Genomic DNA, 19,063 nt, shown 5'->3' with positions numbered 1-19,063 from the left:
GCCCAGGAGTTTGGGACTAGCCTGAGCAACACAGCAAGACTCCGTGTCTATAAAAGAAAAGAAAAGGGGAGGGGAAGAAAAGAAAAGAGAAAAGAAAAGAAAAGAAAAAAAAGAAAACAGAAAAGCTACCTATTGGCTACTATGCTCATTACCTGGGTGGTAATCTGTACACCAAACCCACGCAACATGCAATTTACCCATGTAACAAACCTGCACATGTACCCCGAACCTAAAAAAAAGTTGGAGGGAAAAAAGTTTATGTCTCTTGTACTCAATTGTATTTATTTATTTGAGACAGAGTCTTACTCTACTGCCCAGACTACAGTGCAGTAGCACGATCTCGGCTCACTGCAACCTCAGCCTTCCGGTTTAAGTGATTCTCATTGCCTCAGTCTCCCAAGTAGCTGGGATTACAGGCATGTGCTACCATGCCTAATTTTTGTACTTTTAGTAGAGATGGGATTTTGACATGTTGGCCAGACTGGTCTCGAACTCCTGGCCTTGAGTGATCTGCCCACCTCAGCCTCCCAAAGTGCTGGGATTACAGGTGTGAGCCACCTCAACACAAAGTATTTCTCTGCATAATTATTCTCAATATATACTATATAGAGTTTTCTGTCTTGGTCTGACCAACCAGATTATAATTCCATCTTGTATTTTTTCTATATAAACTCATGAATAACACATAAACTCTTTGGTTTACAAAAGGGAAATACGTGCTTATTTAACTATAAATTAATCTGATTAAATGTCCCATTCTCTATCACCATTCTCTATCCAGACTAATATCCCAATTTTTTACATGAATTAGGGGTTACGGTGCCCTTCATTCAAATTAGGATTAGCACTTCTAGAAATTGAGAGAGAAGGTATGGCCTATCTAGAGAGTAGGGACTTGGCAGTCAAGCAGGTATCCAGAAAAGGAAAATAATCAGAACTTTTTATCATTATGCATTCCCATTACAAGGCAGCAATTCTTCTCGCTAACATTCCTCCTTTTGGCCTTTTCCAACAAATATCAATTTGAAACATCTGCTTCACTCTTTATGAGTCAACTGTGCAACCTTCTTGACAGGACTATAGAAAAACAAGGTAAGAATTGACACTACACTTCTAACAGTCTCCTAGGAAGCCTTCACATCTTTTGATGGTTTGATTAAAATCCTAAAGAACAAAATCAAATAAAGCTAAGGGAAAAAAGTGAACTTACCACCAAATAATGGTTCTGGTTCCACCAGTATTTCCTGCTTTTGAGGAATTGGGGCACGAACTTCTTCTCTATTAAAAAAGAATGGGAAAATAAAAAATGAAAACTATTTTCTGCTACCTGTTTGCTTCCTGTAATTACTGTGAATATTTCTGCTACCTGTTTGCTTTCTGTAATTACTGTGAATATATTCAAATTAACTTAGTGACTTTTAGAAGCACAGTAATAATGATAAATTTAAGTTATTTTGTTGGTTTTTTTTTTTGGCAGGGGAGACAGTGTCTCACTCTGTCGCCCAGGCTGGAGTGGACTGACACGATCTTGACTCACTGCAACCTCCACCTCCTGAGTTAAAGCAAATCTCGTGCCTCAGCCTCCCTAGTAGCTGGGACTACAGGCATGCACCATCACACCTGGCTAACTTTTTTTCGTATTTTTAGTAGTGACAGGGTTGCGCCATGTTGGCCAGGCCGGTCTTGAACTCCTGAGCTCAGGCAGTCCACCCACCTCAGCCTCCCAAAATGCTAGGATTACAGGCGTGAGCTACTGCATCCAGCTGATAAGTGAGTTTTAGATGGTTTCCACATAAAGCTCAAGTGGAAATGAGTACCTGGAATATATAGCTCAAATGGTTTAGAAATAAAAACAATTTCCCTTTCCCTCTCAAGTTTCCTACCTTAAATTCTGTCAGAAAAAAAGAAAAAAATTTTCCCCCAAAAAATCAGGCAGAAATGAATAGAAAAATATAGGCTTAATAGAAGCAATATCACATTACTACTACATCAAAGAATAATTAAATCATAAGGACATATTAAAATAAACTTTAAAAGGCAGTGAATTTCATGCTAATTATGAAAGAGGCTAACAGGTATGATCTTGGATTATTTACTAAAAAGATCCTAATATACAGAACAAAAAAAGTAATTACTCATCTTTTAAAAGCCTATTTTCTTCAAAGTTTACATTCACAGAGTTTACTGATAATCCATCTCTTCCAGTAACAAAAAACTCATTCAGATACACTGTAAAAATGGTGTGTGCCTTTAAAGAACACTTTATTTTAGGTTGGGCATGGTGGCTCATGCCTGTAATCCCAGTGCTTTGGGAGAGGAGGCGGGAGGCTCACTTGAGCCCAGGAGTTCGAGACCAACCTTGGCAACATAGCAAGACTCCATCTCTAAAAAAAAAGAAAAAGAAAAAGAAATAGTTTTATAGTTGTAACTCAAGTATTGAACTTTGCTGATTAATGTTCACAGCAAATAGTAACTTCCTAATTTTCATTATCTTCCTGCTTATAATAAGTATTATATAAGCATGTAAATTCCATATAAATTTATGTTAGCCCTAATGGTTTTCATTCAGGTGTTCTGAATAGTAACAACTAAAGACCTTGTTTTTGATATTTAAGCGTTGGAACTCCAAAACATCCTTTATGAAATGAAGTAGGAATACTCATTTGTCAACAATAACATCCTGTAATCAAAGAACAACCAGTTAAAGAAATTTCCAACAAACCACGTGACTAAAGGATAATTCAAAATTATGTTAAGTACTCTTTCCTGGTGCTCACACACAAAATGTCAATCATCTGAAGAAACAGACAATACATCTATAAGAGGAAGCTCTGTCAATCCTTTCATCAAAAGGAAACAGGCCGGCCAGCCATGGTGGCTCACACCTGCAATCCTAGCATTTTGAGAGGCCAAGGCAGGTGGATTGCTTGAGCTCAGGAGTTCAAGACCAGCCTGGGCAACAAGGCAAAACCCCATCTTTCTAAAAATACAAAAATTAGCCAAGTGTGGTGGCATGTGCCTATAGTCCCAGCTACTTGAGGAGCTCAGGTTGCTTGAACCCGGGAGGCAGAGGTTGCAGTGAATCGAGAGCAGTGAGCAGAGATCACACCCCTACATTCCAGCCTAAGTGACAGAAGAAGACTGTGTTTTTTTAAGAAGAGCTAATTATCTTAAGAAAACTGGGCTGGGCGCGGTGGCTCAAGCCTGTAATCCCAGCACTTTGGGAGGCCGAGACGGGCGGATCATGAGGTCAGGAGATCGAGACCATCCTGGCTAACACGGTGAAACCCCGTCTCTACTAAAAAATACAAAAACCTAGCCGGGCGAGGTGGCGGGCGTCTGTAGTCCCAGCTACTCGGGAGGCTGAGGCAGGAGAATGGCGTGAACCCGGGAGGCGGACCTTGCAGTGAGCTGAGATCCGGCCACTGCACTCCAGTCTGGGCGACAAAGCGAGACTCTGTCTCAACAAAAAAAAAAAAAAAAAGAAAACTGGCCATTGGCTGGGCGCGGTGGCTCACACCTGTAATCCCAGCACTTTGGGAGGCCGAGGCCGGTGGATCACGAGGTCAGGAGATCAAGACCATCCTGGCTAACATGCTGAAACCCGGTCTCTATTAAAAAAAAAATACAAAAAATTAGCCGGGAGTGGTGGCGGCGCCTGTAGTCCCAGCTACTCCAGAGGCTGAGGCAGGAGAACGGTGTGAACCTGGGAAGCGGAGCTTGCAGTGAGCCGAGATTGCACCACTGCACTCCAGCCTGAAAAAAAAAAAAAAGAAAACTGGCCACACACAGTGGCTCATGCCTGTAAACCCAGCACCTTGGGAGGCCGAGGTGGGCAGATCACGAGGTCAGGAGATCGGGACCATCCTGGTCAACATGGTGCAACCCCGTCTCTACTAAAAATACAAAAATTAGCCAGGCATGGTGGCGTGTGCCGGTAGTCCCAGCTACTTAGGAGGCTGAGGCAGGAGAATCACTGGAACCTAGGAGGTGGAAGTTGCAGTGAGCCGAGATCACCACACTGCACTCCAGCCTAGCGATAGAGACTCTGTCTCAAAAAACAAAAAAAAAAAGAAAGAAAGAAAACTTCTACCTAAACAAAACCTTCCATTATTCTTATACCTCGCTTTACAGCATATATATATATACACACACACACACAATTGTCTCAATCTCAGACAACTGAATTGTTCTATAAACAAACTTTAATCTGACTAAATGCATCAATTAGAGGGGTGGATTAAGCAGTACAGTTGTCCTTACATGAAAAGACTTGATTACCACATTATCTGAGGGTATCTGTACCAAGATTGTCAGCTACCAAGAATGGAAGGATGGAATAGAAAAAAGTGAATAAAGAAAATCATACTTTAGGAATTAGGAGCCATTATCGAATGTTGATCAACTAGCAATACAAACTATCTAAGCCAAAATATATATAGGGGAATTCATTAGGAAAAGATATTCATTTACCAAAACTATTTTTCAACACAATTGAGAAAACACGTTTTATACAATGAGGATAAATATGCTCTCCCAAATCAACTATGAATATTTGCCATTTTGTTTTTAATCTTTTTTTTTTTTTTTTGAGACAGGGGGTCACTCTGTGTCAACCAGGTTGGAGTGCAGTGGCACAATCATGGCTCATTGCAACCTCAACCTCCCAGGCTCATGTGATCCTCCCATCTCAGCCTCCCAAGTAGCTGGGACTACAGCTGCGCACCACCACGCCCGGCTAATTTTCCTATTTTTTGTAGAGACAGGTTTTTGCTATATTGCCCAAGCTGGTCTCAAACTCTTGGGCTCAAGCCATCCTCCTGCCTTGGCCTCCCAAAGTACTAGAATTACAGGCATGAGCTACCACGCCTGGACTTTTTTTTTAAGTATTAGGTTCTCATACTGATTTCTGTTAAAAGTCTGAGCTATATTGGGAGTGAAATACATGGCCAACATTAACAGAAAAAACTCTACACAATATTATTTTTATTTATTTATTTATTTATTTTTTGAGACAGAGTCTTGCTCTGTCACCCAGGCTGGAGTGTAGCGGCATGATCTCTGGTCACTGCAACCTCTGCCTCCTGGGCTGAAGCAATTCTTGTGCCTCAGCCTCCCGAGTAGTTGGGATTACAGGCACCCGCCACCACGCCTGGCTAATTTCTGTATTTTTTTTTAGTAGAGACACGGTTTCACCATGTTGGTCACACTGGTCTCGAACTCCTGACCTCATGATCAGCCTGCCTCGGCCTTCCAAAGTGCCGGGATTATAGGTGTGAGCCACCATGCGCAGCCTAGTTTCAAACATTTTTCATGGCAACTCAAAACATTTCTGTGAATGTAGAAAAATCTGTAATTGGGAAATCTGAGCTTTACTGCTACTTAATGCTGTGTAGCTTGGGGAAATAGCTATGCCTCTGCTTCCTTATTGGTAAAATGTTGATAATGCCATCCAATAAGGTTTCTGTTTGTTTATTTGTTGCTGCCATGAGGCACACAGGCCCTGCTGGCCACGGGCCAATCCCAGCAGAGCAGCACCACACACTCCCACCAACCCCACCTCCCCGACTTCACAGAGCCTACATGGTTCCTTTGAGGATTCAATAAGGCAAGACAGTATCTAAAGAATCGAACGTATGTTACTACAAAAATTTCCACTTCATACTTTTTCAGAGGCTTTCAGCCTTTCATTTATTTCAAAACCAGAGAATTGACCTAGCTTTGATAAAAACGCAACTACTTAATGTAGGCAATGGATAGCTCCTGACAATACACATTAGATTCGTACTCTGTGTGTGGTCTGACAGCAGAGACACTTGCTGAACTGGTACTGGGCTCTTCAGCGATTCCTCCACCATCCAAAAACATAGTGACTGCCATTTCCAGATTATTGTTGCACGCTTCAAGCATATGTTTTCCTACACTTTCACTTGCACCTGAAACAGTAAAAAGACAGGAAAAACGTTAAAAAAAAAAAAAAAAAAGACAGCCTCTTTTTTCGGCTCGTATTAGAATTCCCAAGTAAATCAATAGTATTTTTCCCTTTTAGAATGAATTTCTTGTGAAATACACCGAGCTAGAAAAAAAATGCACACATTCTTGAAGTGAAATACACAGAGCTAGAAAAGAATGTAGAAGCATTAAAGAGTAATCATCCTTCATAATAAAACAAAAACTAAATACTAAAGCATTTTTTGGCCACCTCTGGTTTTTTTTTTTTTTTTTTTTTGGCCATTTATTTAAATGGCCAAAGTATATATTTGGGAATAAGCTGAAAAAAGATAAAGAAAAATGAAAGACTACGTTCTAGAAAGTTAGAAATGCTTTGTTAGAAAGAATACATTTCAGTTAGCATTTCTGTTTCTGTTAAAAAGAAAGCGTCAGGCTGGGCACAGTGGCTCACACCTATAATCCCAACACCTTGGGAGGCCGAGGCGGCTGGATCACGAGGTCAGGAGTTGGAGACCAGCCCAACTAACATGGTGAAGCCCCGTCTCTACTAAAAACAAAAATGTGCCAAGCATGGTGGTATGCACCTGTAATCCCAGTTACTCAGGAGGCTGAGGTAGGAGAATCGCTTGAACCCAGGAGGCAGAGCTTGCAGTGAGCCAAGGTCATGCCACTGCACTCCAGCCTGGGCAACAAAGCGAGACTCTGTCTCAAAAAAAAAAAAAAAAAAAAAAAGGCATCTTTAATACCAATGACAAACAAGTGAGAAGGAACATTTTTTTGTCTAAGACATAACTAAGTCAAAATCTGGTAAGAAATGTCAATCTTCATCATTTAAAAATGTCCCTATTACAAACTAACTCATTTGTAAATAAAGTAAAGCTAACGGACTCTGCTAAATGAAATGTAAATTGGTAAGGTCCTTTAAGAAAACAATTTTACAACATGTATTCCAGAAACAAAAATACTCATTCCTTTTTTGACTCAGTAATTTCGGCTTCTAGTCAAAATAAAATAAAATCTACATAAAATACTATATGCATAAACATGTTCATACACATGTCCAGCATAGCTTCAGTTTATATTGAAAAGTTGGAAACAACAAAAATGTCTAATGATAGAATGTAAATTGAACATTTTAGGGCCACGAAAAAGCACCTCAAGCTTTCCATTTGGGATGATTTTTCTTCTATCTGAATTACATCCCTTAGAATCTCCTTCTCTTGATGGTAAATGCTCTTAAGTTTTTGCCTGAAAATGTCTTTATTTCGCTGTCATTCCTGACAGTTTTACTGGGTATTCCATTTCAAAGCTGACAGCTATTTTCTCTCAGAATATTGAAGACAGCATTCCAATGTCCTCTGGCTTCTGTTGTTGCTGCTGGGAAATCAGTTGCCAGACTACAGAAAAATGTTTTTATAGCAATCTGTTGTTTCTAGTTGCTTTTAAGACCCTCTGTCTTTAGCCTTCTGCAATTTCACTCTGATTTGTCAGGGCTGATTTTATTTATCCTCTCTGGGATTCAGTGGACTTTTACCACTTGAAGATTGTCTTTTATCAATTCTGAAAAAGTCGCAGCAATTTCTATTTGATCGCTGCCTCACCCTCCATTCACACTTATTTCCTCTGTAATTTAGATGTACGTTACAACTCTTCACTCTAACCTTTATGTCTCAACCTTTCTTTCACATGCGTATTGTCTCTTTAGCTCTCTATGTGGATTGTGGCTAATCTCTTCAATGCTATTTCGAGTTCACACATTTTCCCTTTAGCTGTGCCAATCTGTTTCTTCCCTTGCTCACTGAGCTTTTGATTTCAGCTAATTTTTTATAACTGGAAGTTCTGTTTTTGTTTACTTCCTCATCTGCTTGATCATGTTTTGGAGATCCTTAATTCATACTCCTATTTCAATCTTTCATTTCTTCAAGCATATTAACCAAACTTATTGGAATCACTAAGGGAAAATACAAAATTTCTACAGTTTCTATAGGTCACTATCTCATGTTTCTGCTGGATCTTGCTCACTATGCCACAGTTTTTGTCTGATTTGTGTTTTTTTTACTGTGATGTCATGTGCCTTGACATTTTAATCTGCAGAATTCTGAAGCTTGGGTTGAAGGTACATTTCATCCTAAGAGGATATGATTTGACAGACTTTTCAAGGCACCCACGGGCACTAGCAGAGATCACTTTAAACACATTTCTGACTTGGAAGTTTTTCAAGACCACATGGGAAATGTGACTGTAACAATCCTGTCTCAGCCTCCCAAGTGGCTGAGATTACAGGTGCCTGCCACCACGCTGGGCTAATTTTTGTATTTTTAGTAGAGACAAGGTTTCACCATGTTGGCCAGGCTGGTCTTGACCTCCTGGCCTCAGGTGATCTGCCCATCAGGTGATCCGCCCGCCTCGGCCTCCCAAAGTGCAGGGATTACAGGAGTGAATCACCACACTAGGCCTTAAAAATTTTTTTGAATACATACATTCTTCAGCACTGTTTTTCTCAGCAGCAGGGTTATTCATGTTATCACTCTACATTATCCTTACTGCAAGAAATGGAAGTGCTAACTCTACTCTTACTGTCTCTCATTTGTTTTCTCTTCTGTACTACTACTGTCTCTAAGGCAAATCCTTAATACTTACCTCAATTACTTCAACAGGCTCCTAACTGATCATTATTCCATCTTCCACCTTGCTGCAGAGGGTGTGTTCCAAAATAAGTCTCATTGTATCATCCTCCTGTTTAAAATCCCTTAATGGCGACCAGGCATGGTGGCTCACACCTGTAATCCCAGCACTTTTGGAGGCCAAAGTAAGCGGTTAGGAGGTTAGGAGTTCGAGACCAGCCTGACCAACATGGTGAAACCTTGTCTCTACTAAAAATACAAAAATTAGCCAGGTGTGTTGGCACACATCTGCAATCCCAGCTACTCAGGAGGCTGAGGCAGGAGAATCACTTGAACCTGGGAGGCGGAGGTTGCAGTGAGCTGAGATTGTGCCACTTCACTCCAGCTTGGTGAAGAGAGCGAGACCTCATTTCAAAAAAACAAAAACAAAAACAAAAACAAAAAAAATCCCTTAACGGCTTTCTTCTGATGCCTGCAGTATAAATTCAAGTCTTTATGATCTGGAAAGCCCTTTGTTGGATCAGGCCTCAGCTTATTTCTCTGGCTTTGCCTTTCTTCTTCCTCATCCTACATAGTTTACTATAGTCAAATTCATTACCTGCTTGGAATGCCCTTATCCTCCCCATCATCCCCTCATCTAGTTCATGCATGCTGAAATCAACAGAAATGTTACTTTGTTCATTTGTATACTCGCCTACCTGCCCATTCCCATCCCTGAGATAACGTTCTATTATATCCATGGATATACTACTAGTAAATGCTGGTTTATTTTCTGGCTCCCCTAAAAGAATAGACGGTTCTTGAACAGAGGAACTGGTTTTCTTGCCTCAGTATCTCCCAGCACCTGGCATCAGGCTTGCTTGCATGTGATCAATGTCTGATAAACTTAGTGATATCTCATAGTACTTTAACCCATTAGCTATACACTAGAGAGAGAGGGAGCAGGCCTTAGTCAAAACCACTGGCAACCCTTTCATAACAATTTAATTTTGTACTTTGTGCATATACTTATGTTTAAAAATTAATTTATAAAGCAGTATGGTTACATTCTGGAAATAAATAGCAAATGGATACGCTGGATTAATGGATTTAAGATAGATTTAAAAAGAAGTGAAAATAACATGCTTCAAAAAACTAGCGGATGGCCGAGCACAGTGGCTCACACCTGTAATCCCAGCACTTTGGGAGGCCAAGGCAGGCAGATTAGCTGAGGTCAGGAGTTCAAGACCAGCCTGACCAACATGGTGAAACCCCTTCTCTACTAAAAATGCAAAAATTAGCCAGACGTGGTGGCAGGCGCTTGTAATTCCAGCTACTCGGGAGGCTGAGGCAGAAGAATCACTTAGCCTGGGAGCAGAGGTTGCAGTGAGCCGTTGCACTCCTGCCTGGGGCACAAGAGTAAGATTTCATCTCAAAAACAAATAAACTAGCAGATGACATGGAGTAGCTATAGTCTTTTCTGAAAACCGATAAAGATATATATTTAAGGTGCAAATGAAAACAACTGAATAAACTCATTTCATAAAATATGACTGAAAAAAGGCAGCCAGGTGCAGTGGCTCGTGCCTGTAAACCTGGCACTTTGGGAGGTTGAGGCAGGCGCATCATTTGAGCTCAGGAGTTCCAGACCAGCCTGGCCAACAGGGTGAAACCCCGTCTTCTACTAGAAATACAAAAATCAGCCAGGCATGGTGGCAGGCATCTGAAATCTCAGCTACTAGGGAGGCTGAGGCAGGAAAATCTCTTGAATCCAACAGGCGGAGGTTACAGCAAGCTGAGATCACACCACTGCACTTCAGTTTGGGTGACAGAACGAGACTTCATCTCCAAAAAAAAAAAGCATGAATATACAATGTGTGTAATAATGTTAAATCAATAAAAATTACCCAAGAAAGCACCTGATCATTTCACTTAAATCTCTAGAAACGCACATAGTTGACAGTCAACTGTTTTTTTAGTACCAGGTTATATCCATTAAAAAGGCTACTAGTAAAAAACAAAAAATAACAAGTGTGGGTGAGGATGTGGAGAAACTGGAACCACTATGCACTCTTGATGGGAATATAAAATGGTACAACTAGGGTGGAAAACTATGGTGATTCCTCAAAAAACTAACAACAGAATTACCATATGATCCAGTAATTTCACTTCTGGCGATATACCCAGAGAACTGAAAGCAGGGTCTCAAAAAGATATTTACATGCCCATTTTCATAACAGCATTATTCACAGTAGGTAAAACATGGAAGCCACCCAAGTACCCACCAACACATGAATGGATAAACTAAAGTAGTATATTCATACAATGGAATATCATAGAGCCTTAAAAAGGAAAGAAATTCTGACATGAATGAACCTTGAGGACATTATGCTAAGTGAAATAAGCCAGTCACAAAAATACAAATGCCGTATGATTCCACTTATGTGAGATATTTAGAGCACTAAAAATCACAGTCAGAAAGTAGAATGATGGTTGCCAGGGGCTGGAGGAAGGTAGAATGAGGAGTAGGGAGTTATTGTTTAATGGGTATACAATTTTAGCTTTACAAGACAAAGAGTTATAGAGAGGGTCGGTGGTAATGGTTACACATTATTAATGTATTTAATACCACTGAACTGTACCCTTAAAAATGGTTAAAATGGGCCAAGCACGGTAGCTCGCAGCTGTAATCCTAGCACTTTAGGGGGCTGATGTGGGCAGATCACTTGAGGTCAGGAGTTTGAGACCAGCCTGGCCAACATGGTAAAACCCCGTCTCTACTAAAAAACACAAAAATTAGCCGGGTGTGGTGGGCACCTGTAATTCTAGCTACTAGGGAGGCTGAGGGAGGAGAAGCGCTTGAACCCAGGAGGCAAAGGTTGCAGCGAGCTGAGGTCACTCCATTGCACTCCAGCCTGGGCAACAAGAGCGAAACTCAGTCTCAAAAAAAGGTTAAAATGATAAATTTTGTTATGTAGATGTTAATACAATTATAAAAATTGAAAAAACAAACACCCTTTTGGGAAATTAGAGAAAAACAATTGCCTTTCATTTGGAGTCTGCCTTTTATCGGGGCATATATGGTAATTTAAGTTACACAGGACCAGGGAGGTTTTTCCAAAGAGCTTCATACATTACTTAAACTTGAGAAACATTCTTAGACTTACTCCCCCAAGTGAACATCCCATCAGTTAACCAAAGAGGCCTACAGTTCCTTCTAGTTAATACACTCCTATCCAGCCTTTCCCATGTCCACTGCCACAGTCTTAGCTCAAGCCCTCAACATCTCTTACATGAATTACTGTATCTCACACCTCTTGGCCCCCTTTGATATATAATATGTCATCCCTCCGGTATCCATGGGGCATTGGTTCCATTACCGCCCAAATACCAAAATTTGAGAATGTTCAAGTTCTTCATACAAAATGGTACAGTATTTGCAAACAATCTATACTTTAAATCATCTCTAGATTACTTATAGCATCTAATACAATGTAAATGCTATTACACTGTACCTAATACAATGTAAACAGTTGTTATACTGTAGAAAATAATAACAAACAGAAAAGTCTGTAAGTGTTCAGTAGAGATGCAACAATGTTTTCTGTTTCCCTGAATATTTTGTTTCTTTTTGCTGGAGTACAGTGGTACCATCTCTGCTCACTGCAACCTCTGTCTCCCAGGTTCAAGCAATTCTCCTGCCTCAGCCTCCCAGGTAGCTGGGATTACAGGCGTCTGCCAACACACCCAGCTAATTTTGTATGTTTAGTAGAGACAGGGTTTCGCCATGTTGGCCAGGCTGGTCCTGAACTCCTGACCTCAGGTGATCTGCCCACCTTGGCCTCCCAAAGTGTTGGGATTACGAGGCATGCGCCACTGCACTGCACCTGGTCTTTTCCCTGAATATTTTCAATACACAGGCTAAATTCACCAATACAGAACCCATGGATATGGAGGGCCAGGTGTACCTCCAACACAGCAAAATAATGTAAGTTCAATTGTCTATCTTCCTGTTTCAACGGTTCTGTCTTACTGATTGGAAAAGTTTTAATCCCTCTCAAGCTGCATACAAAATTTGTTCCTTACCCCTCCCATTTTATATCCCTCTACTCTCATCTCACCTCTGTACCATCCCCTCAGCCACATGGACCTACCGGCATCATCTAGGCAGTTCCCTTGGTAGGACTTTATAAAGCCCTATCTTTGCATGATTTGGATAGCAGTTGGGACAACAAACCAAACACCCACCTTTCTGTTACGTTCTGAACATTTCCCCTCCCTCCTCACTCTGAAGCAGGAACAAATATATACTTTTCCAGTGAGTCATAATTTCTACCCTTGTCTCTGCTAGCTCTTCTGTCTCTCAAACTTTAAAAGCTCACTCAACTAGCCCAGATCTCACTTTTGTCATCCCAGTTACTTCTTCCTAAGTTCTCAGTGGAGCTGAACCAAAAGTTAAATTGTAGTATATACAAATTTAACATTCTAAATATCACAAAACACTTTAAAAAATGAAATATCAAAACAAAAACACAAATGCAACTTTTTGAAGGAAAGGAAAAGTTCTAATATCCCCACAGCCAACCTTATGTTATGCAACTAAATAAAAATTCTTCGGGCAAAAACAGCACAAATTTGATAAACAATTTCAAGACACATATGCTACCATATTCTTATTCATAAAACCTGAGGCTTTCAGTGTTTCCCTAATATTTGTACACTGTCTCCAGTTACATTGTGTTGTATTATCATACTTCTTCTTTTTTTTTTTTTTTTTGAGACAGAGTCTCGCTCTGTTGCCCAGGCTGGAGTGCAGTGGCGCCATCTTGCCTCACTGCAACCTCTGTCTCCCAGGTTCAACCGGTTCTCCTGCCTCAGCCTCCCGAGTAGCTGGGACTACAGGCGCCACCACCATGCTCAACTAATTTTTGTATTTTTAGTAGAGATGGGGTTTCACCTTGTTGGCCAGGATGGTCTCGATCTCCTGACCTTGTGATCTGCCCACCTCGGCCTCCCAAAGTGCTGGGATTGCAGGCGTGAGCCACCGCGCCCGGCCATATTATCATACTTCTTAAATGCTAGTCTATAAAAGTTCAGGGGGCTGGGCACAGTGGCTCACGCCTGTAATCCCAGCACTTTGGGAGGCCAAGACGGGTGGATCACGAGGTCAGGAGATCAAGACCATCCTGGCCAACATGGTGAAACCCCATCTCTACTAAAAAGATACACAAAAAAATAGCTGGGTGTGGTGGCGTGTGCCTGTAATCCCGGCTACTTGGGAGTCTGAAGTGGGAAAATCGCTTCAACCAGGGCGTCAGAGGTTGCGGTGAGCTGAGATTGCGCCACTGCACTCCAGCCTGGCAACAGAACGAGACTCCCATCTCAAAAAAAAAAAAAAAAAAAAGGCTGGGCGTGGTGGCTCACGTCTGTAATCCCAGCACTTTGGGAGGCTGAGGCGGGCAGATCACGAGGTCAGGAGATGGACACTCTCCTGGCTAACAGTGAAACCCCGTCTCCACTAAAAAAATACAAAAAATTAGCCAGGCATGGTGGCGGGCACCTGCAGTCCCAGCTACTCGGGAGGCTGGGGCAGGAGAATGGCGTGAACTCAGGAGGCGGAGCTTTCAGTGGGCCCATATCGTGCCACTGCACTCCAGCCTGGGAGACAGTACGAGATTCTGTCTCGGAAAAAAAAAAAAAAAAGTTCAGTGACTACTGTACTCTACCATTTTAATTTAGACAGCAGCTGAAAATTAAAGGTTTCTTACAGGAAGACTACTGTTGGCTGCTTGTTCTAGCAGAGATGCACAATCTGTTAACATCTGCCTCCCAATGAACCCTAAAACTAGCTTCTCAAGGTATGGACCAAACTTTCTTTTCAGAGAACTCAGTGGCCAAGTTTACACTATTGTGGCTCTTGTCTAAGTGCTCATACTGCACTACAGCACCATAAAAAAGCAGAAAGAACATGTTGATGGTGAAGTTAAACTCACTTCTGCCGTAACAGCAACCAATGCTGGCTACTTTCACTCACAAACTTATCTGGTCATAGGATACCAGGCATGGTGGCTCACGCCTGTAATCCCAGCACTTCGGGAGGCTGAGGGGGGCAGATCACCTGAGGTCAGGAGTTTGAGACTAGCCTGGCCAACATGGTGAAACTCCATCTCTGCAAAAATTGGCCAGGCACGATGGTAGGAGCGTATAATGCCAGCTACTCGGGAGGCTGAGGCGGGAGAATCACTTGAACCCAGGAGGCGGAGGTTGCAGTGAGCTGAGATCACACCACTGCACTCCAGCCTGGGCGACTGAGCAAGACTGTCTCAAAAAAAAAAAAAAAAAGGAAATTCAACTTAAAAATGCCACTGCATATTGTTGCCACCCTTTCCACCACCCTTCACCTACCAGAACTCCAATGCCACTGCCAGGGGAACCATTTAGAGAATTTGTGGGTTCTGATGAGAATCAGAACTTGTGAAGTCAATCCTCAAGCAGCAGGCCTGTCAACATTTTAGTGTGCCTAGCCCAAAAGTCTTTTCCTAAGTGCCTATTTTTTTTTCATGTTATTATGCTGCCTAAAATACTTCCAATTCAGAGATTAATTTGGGTAAACAAACATCCTCTTTAAAAATATGAAGACTTACTAGGGTTAAGGATGTATCAATCATTTCATAATCTAAATTAATTCAATCATATTGCCTTCTCTTAGAAGCTAGTAACAATGAATTTAGAGTTGATACATAGAGGAAAAGGGTGTTGATTTAGAAGAAGAGGGATGTAAGTAGCTTTAGTGTCACAAGTGCCTTTCAGGGACGAGGTCAGAAAGGCCTGCAGTACCACGTGAGGGCAACTTAGGGCATGAAAAGACATTAAGCACCTGGAGCCACAGACACAGCAAGAAGTTAAAATTAATGTATAAAAACCTTTGCCTCTGCCCTGCCTTTTTTTTTTTTTTTTTTTTGAGACGGAGTCTCGCTCTGTCCCCCAGACCGGAGTGCAGTGGCGCGATCTCGGCTCACTGCCAGCTCCACCTCCCGGGTTTGCGCCATTCTCCTGCCTCAGCCTCCGGAGTAGCTGGGACTATAGGCGCCCGCCACCACGCCTGGCTAATTTTTTCATATTTTTAGTAGAGATGGGGTTTCACTGTGTTGGCCAGGATGGTCTCGATCTCCTGACCTTGTGATCTGCCCACCTTGGCCTCCCAAAGTGCTGGGATTACAGGCGTGAGCCCACCGCGCCCGGCCTGCCTCTGCCCTGTCTTATGCCCAGTAACAAAGAGAAAATATTCTTCAAATTCCCTTCTGTACTCATGCTAAGGAGTACAGAATAGACATGATTTAGTAAGAGCCTGGAAACTACTCAGATAAACCTGGGTTTGACTCCTACTTCTGTCATTCACTAGTGTGACTCTGAGTAAGTTACTAATTTCTCTAGGCATCAGTTTCCTCAGTTATAAAATGAGGATTTATCAACTTCATGAAGTGCTACTGTGAATTAAGAGAATTCAGGCCGGGCGCGGTGGCTCAAGCCTGTAATCCCAGCACTTTGGGAGGCCGAGACGGGTGGATCACGAGGCAGGAGATCGAGACCATCCTGGCTAACACGGTGAAACCCTGTCTCTACCAAAAAAATACAAAAAATTAGCTGGGCGAGGTGGCGGGCGCCTGTAATCCCAGCTACTCGGGAGGCTGAGGCAGGAGAATGGCGTAAACCCGGGAGGCCGAGCTTGCAGTGAGCTGAGATCCGGCCACTGCACTCCAGCCTGGTCAACAGAGCGAGACTCCGTCTCAAAAAAAAAAAAAAAAAAAAGAGAATTCAGCTGGGCGTGGTGGCTCATGCTGTAATCCCAACACTTTGGAAGGCGGAGACAGACAGATTGCTTGAGCTCACAAGTTTGAGACCAGTCTGGGCAACATGGTAAAAAACTCCCATCTCTACAAAAAATAAAAAGATTAGCCAGGCGTGGTGGCAAGTGCCTATAGTCCCAGCTACTCGGGAGGCTGAGGTGGAAGGATTGCTTAAGTCCAGGAGTTTTGAGGCTGCTGTGAGCTATGATCATACCACTCCAACCTGGGTGACAGAGTAAAATCCTGTCTCTTAAAGAAAAAAAAAAATTCACATTAAAGAACTTGGGATACCTCTCAATTAGCAGTTAGCTATTAATAGACTGGCCAGGCACGGTGGCTCACTTGAAGTCAGGAGTTCAAGACCAGCCTGACCAACATGTGAAACCCTGTCTCTACTAAAAACACAAAATTAGCTGGGCATGATGGTAGGAGTCTGTAATCCCAGCTACTCGGGAGGCTGGGGTGGGAGAATCGCTGGAACCCAGGAGGCAGAGGTTGCTGTGAGCCAAGATCATGCCACTGCACTCCAGCCTGGGTGACAGAGCAAGACTCCGTCTCAAGAAAGAAAAGAAGACAAGACAAAGAAGGAAGGGAGGGAGGGAGATGGACAGACAGTCCCAAGTTTACAGTACTCTATATGTAAATGACATGGACGTATAAAGTGTGAATATATATAGCTTATGGAGAAATACATTTTTGACAGTAAACAGGCAGAGAAAGACATCTCATTTTTCTTTTTCTCACTCATCTGATGCTATGAACATGTGTCTCATTCAAGTTAAACACTCATTTTTTTTAAGAGCAGTACAATGAAGACAGCAAAAAACTGTTACACTAGAAAGTGAATGGTATGCATAGAGAACAAAATGATACATGCAAGGGATCTGCTTCAAAGAAATCTGTAACAGCACTCCAGTGTGACTGAGAAGCATTGAGAGCTGATATAAAAGCTGATATAAAGAGAAGTACAGTATGTATTCTAAAATTTCTAAGATTCATAGGTCTATAGAGTTAAACATTACAAGAGAATTTATTAAAAGGATTCTACAGCGAATGGCATTACAACGCACAACAAATAAAACTATAGTAAAGGAAATAACAACTGTAATATTTTGGGGCAGATGATGTCAACACTCAGGGTCCAGAGTTAGAGGATGGGGAAAGACTATTTTGCCATCCTTTCTACAGTCTTCACACAACCATTTAACGTGAGAACCTAACCTTTAGGGAGCATATTCCCGAGATGGTGCTACCATACCACTGGTAACAATCCGAGGTCAGGCATGGTGGCTCATGCCTGTAATCCCAGCACTTTGGGAGGCCGAGGTGGGCGGATCACTTGAGGCCAGGAGTTGGAGACCAGCCTGGCCCACATGGCGAAACCCCATCTCTACTAAAAATAACCAAAATTAGCCGGGCCTGGTGGTGGGCGTCGGTAGTCCCAGCTACTAGGGAGGCCGAGGTGGGAGAATGACTTGAACCCAGAAGGTGTAGGTTGCAGTGAGCCAAGATCACGCCACTGCACTCCAGCCTGGGCAACAGAGCAAGACCCTATCTCTAAATAAATAAATAAATAATGTGACAGGATGACTTCCATCTTTGGATTCTGTCAGGACAGTGACCTGCAAGAGCTTTCCAAAAAAAGTGCCACTACATACGCAGATTTTTTAAAAAGGAAGCACATGCTAAATCTTGGTAAGTCTGAACAAAGGTAGTGCTAGAAAGAAGTCCATGAAGCAAAGTATACCATTCACTTTCTTAAATAAAGCCAAACTAAGCCATCTGTTCCTGTATCATCAGTTGTTCTTAGCGTAACACTTAGTGAATCATTTTAGAAACAGGAGCTAACTGAAAGAGAATTAAAGGTTCCGGTGGTTCTCAGTGTCGAAGCCCTGGAGGCATTCAGTAACATGAGAGACCATTTTTGGTGTTTCATGCCTGGGGAGTTGGGGACACTACTGGAATTTTGTGGAGAGAAGCCAGGGGTGATGTGGTGGACTGAAAAATGTCCCCCAAAAGACTACTCAAACCTTTATTTCAGACTTCCAGCCTCCAGAACCATGACAGAATAAATGTGTGTTAAACCACTCAATTTGCTGTAATTTGTCAGCAAGGCAACTAAAAGTGTTAAACTTCTGGAATGGATAGAACTGTCCTACTGCAATTGCCAATAACACTATCACTGAGCTACACAGAGGAATATGAAGAAGTGAAGGTTAACTGAAAGGGAAGAGGGTGAAAAGTAAGGAGGGCTAAATGATGTAAGGCAAGGAACAGTGATAAACAAGTTTAGTGAAGTTACACATTTTACCTATACACCCGAGAGGTACTTAACAATTACTGATGGATCAGCTGTAAAGAATTTGGACTTCTATCTTACTGCAGTTAGAAGAACATAACTTTTTTTTTTTTTTTAAGCGGGGGCTAATAAAACAAGTTTGACAAGTTTACAGATTTAAACTATTTGCAAACTTGTTAAAAATGGGCTTACTGGGACTGGGCACGGTGTCTCACGTCTGTAATCCCAGCACTTTGGGAGGCCAAGGTGGACGGATCACCTGAAGTCAGGAGAAACCAGCCAACATGGTGATACCCCATCTCTACTGTAAGTACCAAAAAAATTAGCCAGTCGTGGTAATGCGCGCCTGTAATCCCAGCTAC

The 19,063-nt window shown here is 42.1% G+C and overlaps 1 protein-coding gene across 2 annotated transcripts in view; it reads right to left on the bottom strand.

Annotated features, from left to right (window-relative positions):
* Window positions 1–19,063, bottom strand: part of UBXN7 (UBX domain protein 7) — a 78,707-nt gene that overhangs the window by 47,359 nt on the left and 12,285 nt on the right. For both annotated transcript variants that reach the window (XM_025377442.1, XM_025377443.1), the window contains exons 2-3: window positions 5,789–5,936; window positions 1,211–1,278 (exon numbers count right to left, since the gene is read on the bottom strand). In XM_025377442.1, coding sequence (XP_025233227.1) covers window positions 1,211–1,278; window positions 5,789–5,936 — 216 coding nt within the window. The remainder of the gene's footprint in view (window positions 1–1,210; window positions 1,279–5,788; window positions 5,937–19,063) is intronic.

The sequence above is a fragment of the Theropithecus gelada genome, chromosome 2, assembly GCF_003255815.1.
Source record: "Theropithecus gelada isolate Dixy chromosome 2, Tgel_1.0, whole genome shotgun sequence".
In the NCBI taxonomy this organism is placed as follows: domain Eukaryota; kingdom Metazoa; phylum Chordata; class Mammalia; order Primates; family Cercopithecidae; genus Theropithecus; species Theropithecus gelada.
The sequence above is the reverse complement of the archived record's forward strand: the minus strand, read 5'-3'. Positions and strand labels throughout refer to the sequence as shown.